Source organism: Antrostomus carolinensis, unplaced genomic scaffold, assembly GCF_000700745.2.
Source record: "Antrostomus carolinensis isolate BGI_N321 unplaced genomic scaffold, ASM70074v2 scaffold13156, whole genome shotgun sequence".
In the NCBI taxonomy this organism is placed as follows: domain Eukaryota; kingdom Metazoa; phylum Chordata; class Aves; order Caprimulgiformes; family Caprimulgidae; genus Antrostomus; species Antrostomus carolinensis.
In genome coordinates, this window is record NW_010319868.1 from 14,331 (window position 1) to 21,187 (window position 6,857).

General features: G+C 41.2%; 1 protein-coding gene across 1 annotated transcript in view; it reads right to left on the reverse strand.

Moving 5' to 3' along the window:
• GOLGB1 (golgin B1) overlaps positions 1-6,857 on the reverse strand; it is a 30,429-nt gene that overhangs the window by 13,878 nt on the left and 9,694 nt on the right. The window contains exons 6-9 of the mRNA XM_029085303.1: positions 6,835-6,857; positions 4,753-5,164; positions 4,010-4,101; positions 3,613-3,709 (exon numbers count right to left, since the gene is read on the reverse strand). The exon at positions 6,835-6,857 is cut by the window's right edge and continues 79 nt beyond it. Coding sequence (XP_028941136.1) covers positions 3,613-3,709; positions 4,010-4,101; positions 4,753-5,164; positions 6,835-6,857 — 624 coding nt within the window. The remainder of the gene's footprint in view (positions 1-3,612; positions 3,710-4,009; positions 4,102-4,752; positions 5,165-6,834) is intronic.

A 6,857-nucleotide genomic window follows, 5' to 3' on the forward strand; every position in this document is an offset into this window, starting at 1 on the left:
TGAAACATTTAAACACAAACAATTTATTTGAAAATTAAAACTCTGATTTAGAGAGTAACAGGATATTCTTCCAGGAGATTTAGAGAACAGGGCACATCACTGTTAGGAACACTTAAGTAGTGGAGATATAGAACACTGTCACCGGATAACGTGTTTTAGGTTTTTTAACAGACAATCCACCAAACCAATCTGCTGTTTCAAGCACCTTTTAGAAAAGAAACAATTGTTGTTATACAGACTAAAATAAAGGACAGCTGATAGGCTTTCAAGTTTTAAGAAACAATTTTATAAAGGAGGGGAAAGAAAGAACTATTGTAGCAAAATGTTTCAAATTTTATTTAAATAAAAACAAAATGAGAAACTTAAAATAGAGAAGAATAAAACACTCAAGGGCCACAGTCAAAGTCAAGGTTGGGTCAGGAACTCAGCTGCTGTTTGATTCACAACATTTTTACACTTATAATTCTGTCAGTTGTTTTTGTGAATTCTAACATCTGGAAAGCAGTCTGTCTGTTTTCTGTGACAATGGCTTTCCTTTATTGATTCACGCCATCCTGTAGTCTTCCAACAACTTTTTCTTTCACTAAGTGAACCAGGGAAAGACCTATATCTAATGTTAAATTATCTACACAGTGACTCTGAAAAGCAATCTCCAGCTCTCCATCCAGGTGTTTGCTTTCTTTGAAATTGGCTGAACTTCACAGGCTTTTCCTGAAGATGACAGAATCACAGACATCATTTAGGTTGGAAAAGACTCTCAAGATCATTGAGTCCAAGTGTTAACCTAACTCTTGTCGATTTGCTTAGTGTAGAGGGGAAAGCAGCTAAAGGTAAACTCAGTGGCCTCTTATGCAGCATGAAGAGAGACATTAAATCAGTCAAAGAGCTGCTTCAAAAAAAGTTTCAAGAATCCATGTGGCTAGTAAAGAGAGCAACAAACCAGGACATGTACTGGTATAATGCACTGCTGAGCCCATCAAAATTAAAAGACTGTACAAACATTTCAAAAGTGTTTACATTTTAGAAAATTATAGTTGAGTAGTTTGTTGATGTCTGCTTGAAAAATCATCAGAAATTGCAAAATATAAGGTAACTATATGTAAATCCTTATTTCATTCTACACTCCTTTTTGCCCCGAGTTGCAGACAAAGCTCCCTGTCCAGCTAGGCCAGTCTTCTTCACTGCCAGCTCATCTTATGGCACATGGGGACAGCCTGCTCTTGCGCCTTTAAGACTTCCTTCTTGAAGGATGTCCAGCCTTCCTGGACATCTTTGCCCTTCAGGGCTGCCTCCCAGGGTAGTCTCTCAATCAGTGTCCTGAAGAGGCCAAAGTCTGCCCTCCAGAAGTCCATGGTGATGGTTTTGCTGATTGCTCTCCTCACTTTACCAAGAACTGAAAACTCAGTCATGTCCTGGGCTGCATCAAAAGAACTGTGGCCAGCAAGTCGAGGGGTTGGACTAGATGATCCTCATAGGTCCCTTCCAACCCCTGATTCACTCTGTGTATGTGTGATTCTGTGGGAGATGATTCTCATCCTCTGCCCACTCTCGTTAGACCCCACCTGGAGTGGTGTGTCCAGTTATGGGGTCCCCCAGTACAAGACAGACATGGATCTGTTGGAATGAGTTCAGAACAGGGCCATGAAAATGATCAGAGGGCTGGAACATCTCTCCTACGAAGAAAGGCTGAGGAAGCTGGGGTTGTTAAGCCTGGAGAAGAGAAGGCTCCAGGGAGGGTTACTGCAGCCTTTCAGGAAAGCTTCTTCTCTTTGTGTTGCCCAGAGAACTTGTCAGTTGCCCCATCATTGGACATGTTCAAGATCAGGCTGAGTGGGACTTTGAGTAACCTGACCTAGTTGGGCAGCAACCCCGAAGGCAGGGGAGTTGGACTAGATGATCTTTAAAAGTCCCTTCTAGCCCAAATCATTCTATGATTCTGAATGATGTCTTGAAGTATATTTCTGAGTCCACAGAATTAAAAGACAAAAGGGAGATATGCTGGGACTGCAGGAATCTGGTTTATTGATTATTCCCCCACCAGGATTCTTACAAAGAGGGAAGATCTCTGAATGGCAGGAAGCAAAAGGAATCTGTTTCTGCAAAAATCAAGACACCCTATTGCCATAGTGCACCACACACATCCTAAAGTCAAAAACTGTGGGAACACATATTTTTATACTGTAATAAATCTAATAGAGTGGTGATATTACTGCTAGCAGTCTGCATGCAGAAACACTCAAAACCAAATTCATTGTCTCTGGGTTGTTTGTTTTTGTTTGTTTTTTTTTTTAAAGATGTGGCATATGTATGGGATGTGTGAGTCCTTTACTGTTTCATTAAAAGCTATGAAAAATAACCCCCCTAGAAGCACCAATTGCAGATTGTCAGCATTTTCTAACAGGGAAGAGCTACTACTTCAATTGTTTCTTATTTTAGAATCATATAATAGTTTGGGTTGGAAGGGACCTTAAAGCTCATCCAGTCCCAACCCCCCTGCCAGCAGCAGGGACACCTTCCACTAGACCAGGTTGCTCAAAGCCTCATCCAACCTGGCCCTGAACACTTCCAGGGAGGAGCAGCCACAGCTTCTCTGGCCAACCTGGGACACTGGCTCACCACCCTCACACCAAACAATTTCTTCCTAATATCTAATCTAAACCTGCCCTCTTCCAGTTTGAAGCCATCACCCCTTGTTCTAGCACTATTACTACTAATTTTGTACATCTAAGAATATGTGAGTGCACAGTGTCTTGGAATACAAAATTTATTCTACGATCCTTAGTCATAACTGACATTAATGGAACAAAAACCCCAATAAACCAAAACTATTCATTCTATTTAATATGCCCCATCACAATGTAGCCAGCCTCGGGGCCCTTTTCTGGACAATCCTGCAATCATGTATTACCATCCTTGCTTTCACCCCAGCTTTTTCATGCCTTCTCCATGTTCTTTGCACCTATCACCATTGATCATACGTGCTGGAACGTGAAGCACATTAACCATACAGGTAGCAAGTTCTACCTACTCTGTCTCATGGCCAAAACACCAACCATGGCTTCATATCACAATAAAGCACCGTGCAGGCAGGCCTGTGATGCACAGCCCAGTCTTTTTAATAATTCCAGATGGTTTACTTATTTGTTTCTGTCAGTCTGTTTACTGTCTGAGATTCAAATAGTTCCTTTTCCCTTCAGAAATAAGTGCTACTTTAACCACTGGAAAGAATTACATAGTATTTTTCATAGAATGATAGAATAGTTTGGTTGGAAAAGACCATTACAGTCATCTAGTCCAACCGTAAACCCAGTGCTGCCAAGTTCACCACTACAGCATGTCCCCAAATACCACATCTACCCGTCCTTTAAATCCCTCCAGGGATGGTGACTCCACCACTTCCCTGGGCAGCCTGTTCCAAAACTTCACAACCCTTTCAGTGATGAATTTTTTCCTAATATCCAACCTTTCTTGAAGATTTTGGCAATTTTTTAAGATCTTGGCAATGAAAGCATGATGAAACAGTAACCATGGGCATGTTTACTATCTAAAAATAAGCAAGAATAATTCTTAAATATTTTAAGAATATTAAAATAGGCAAGATAATCAAACCACCTTCAGTCTTCTGTCTTTCCAAGCTTTCTGCAGGTAAGAGTGAAGTCCCATTCTGATCTTCCTGATCTATCATTTTTTCCTGTGAAGTTGTTTCATCCTGTTTAAACATAGGACAGAAGGGAGAAATAAACTTCAATACAGTTTATACATACACATTAGTTTTTGGTCTTTCAGTTAACCTTTTACCAAATCACTGGCAATTTTTAAATTAATTCAAATTAATTCCTATTTCTTCCTAGGCCTCCATGGTCATAACATATCTGCCCATCAGCTAAGAGAACCCATAAGAGCCTTTCACAAGCAATACATCATAAAAAAAGAATTCCAAACATTTCATTCAGTTTCAGTTCCTCAACATATGGGAAAATTCCAGGAGACTCATGTGAAAAGATCATACCTGTTTCTTCAGTTCAGAGACTTGCACTACTGACTGGGATTTCAGCTCATTCCGACAGCAGACTAATTCTTCAGATTTCTGTACAAGTTCATCTAACGGAGGGGAAAAAAGGGAGTTAAGGTGTGTTCTTGCCTCTTTTGCTGAAATACATCCAGTTTACAGGTATGCACAATAGTATATGAGATCCCTTAGCTCTCAGTCACTGCTTCAGTTTTTGGCCATAAGTGAGCTGGAAGAAAATAAATTTTAAATAATAGCTTGAAGCAAAATCAATGTTACTAGTTCTAATACAAGCCTACAGAGAAAATGGTACAGTTTGCTTTCCTTGGTTGTTTTACTTACAGTCTCAGTAGAAATTCAGACTGAAGAATGTGGCACATCTAAAAAGAACTAACGTAAGTTGATGGAAAAAAATCCAAGGTACTAAAATAAATTTTAAAAATACATCTGGCTCAAAAAACCCACAAGCCTCAAAAGATGATAGGCTGGGACAGTACACAAGGAAAGCACCACATATTGCTGCTCCTCCTCTTGCAACTGGCTGTGGTCACTGGCAAAGACAGAGAGGTGGGATTGCACTAGAGAGTCCTTTAGTTTGACAGAGTACAACCACTCCTATGCAATTAGGAATTGTTACACTAAGACTTTCTTAGTAGCTGTTGTAAAAACAAAGCCAAATAGAAAGCAACCAATGATCCTTGGGCTTTGAGAACCTGCTTCACCAAACTGGTATACTTGCTCACCCTGTAGTTTCTGTATTGTAGCACTGTTTTCAGCACACAACGCCAGCAGTTGGTCAACATCCTGTTTCAGCCGATCATTTTCAGCTACAACAGCAGCTTGGCTAGACTGCAGCTCCTCCTCAGCCACCTTAAGACAACTGATCTGCAGATTTTTCTCTTCCACCTCCAGCCTTTGTTCCTGCTCCAGGTCTTTATACTTCACCTCTAATTCAGCTTGTGCTCTTCTTGCCTCTTCCAGTTGTGCTGAGAGACACTGCACCTCCTCTTGCAAGCGATGGGAGGACAGCTTTCTCTCAGCTAGTTCCAGCTCCATCTTCTCTCTGACATCCCGAGACTCTCGTCTTTCTGCATCTAGCACATCCCTCAGGGAGCTTAGTTCCACTTCCATCTTCTGGCACTGATCTAGGAGTGTCTGTAAAAGGATATGGAAATGAAATTCACTTTAAACTAGTTCAATACATTGCCAAAGCAACGTACTTGATTTATATTTTTAAATTGCCATTAAATCCTTTTCAAATATCTAAGTAGCAGAAAGGAGGAAATAAACATGGCAGAAATCTCCATTGGTTAGAAAGAAACTGCCCTCCCATTTGCCAATGGCAAGAAAGCAATGCCGGGAGAAACAGTAACTCTCCATTCTGGTAAAGAAAAGCATTAATTTAGAGAAGGGAAAGGTAAAGGAAAGAAACAATAGAACAGTGGCCATAAGTTCTGTTTTAGAGGAAAGAAAACTTCCCAAAAAGGAGAGTAAGGACTAAAACAAAAGAGCAGGAACTCAACAATTACAGAGTACAATTAAAAAACAGAACAAAAGTGTGTATGTGAAAGGGAGTCAAAAATGCTGAAACAGGACTGAAGGTAACAAACAGAGCGCTCCACACAGTGCCCACTGCTTCAAGAGAGATCCCAGAAAGCTGGTTGACATTGGTCAGAGATTTAAGATAATCAAGAAACAGGAACAGACCCTACAATTGCCAGAAATCCTTTTGTCAAACTTCCTCCTGGAGCTGTGGACCATGGAGGATAGCTAGTTTCAGGAGGAGGCTGATGAGGAGCTCCCTTTACTTTATGGGTAGGAAGAAAGGCCTCAGCCACGTGGCCTCAAGTTTATATGTGTACCAAGATCTCCCTCTGACCAGATAACGTGCATGAGGGGAATCAAAGACACAGAGGAAGAGTCAGGGGACCCCAACAACCATGCCATGAAGATATCCATGCCACCACTCCATGAAAAACTCTGGTGAGCAACATAATCAGTAGTGAGTACAAGTCAGCTCACTGAGGTTCTTCACCTCTTCTTGGTGGTAAGAGGTCCCAAACCTGTGCCTGGCTGGGACACACAGGAAAAGAAAATAGAGTGGTGCAAAAGTGTGTACAAGTTACCAAAGTGAGGTTCAGCACTAGACTGACTGGAGGTTGTGCAGCCTACTAACATAAGACTGATACAGTGTAAGTCTCTTCTAAAGGGATGGAGAATTATTTTCAGAAGTTCAGATATTGAAAAAAAATAAAATACACTCATCATATAACGACAAACAAGTCTTAAGAGATTGCATACTAAACTCTGTCTCAAGGGCCGTATGTATTTATAGTCATATATGCACAGACTTGATTTCATTCTCTTCACACTCCAAAATGATTACGTGAGTCAATACCACTCCAGAAGCTGTGTCAGCATATTACCAAGTTCTCAGCAAGACTTCCCAAAGAATATCTGTCTGTGCTCCGATCTGGCCTGGATACTGCAGTCCAGAAACAGGGTAGCTACAGCAGCACTGTGTGAGGCACCTTCTTCTGAGCTAAAGCACTGTGTATTTGAAGGCTTTGAATCTATTAGTCAGCAGCATGGAGTATGGATAGATTTTGTCCCTGTCCACCTGCCCAGAAGGTCACTAGAGATGGCTGCTGCAGCAACCCTATCCCTGTTGTTTGGCTGGACCTACTATAAGCTATGCACACAGACCTGCAGGTCTAAAACCTGACCTGAGGGAGCCTCCCAGGGTAACTTCTGAACTACTGACAAAGGCCTCATCCACCACTTACACCTGAGAGTAAGACAAGAAGCAAAGCATGAGAAGGTACCTGGTTTTGTTGTTCAGCAGTAT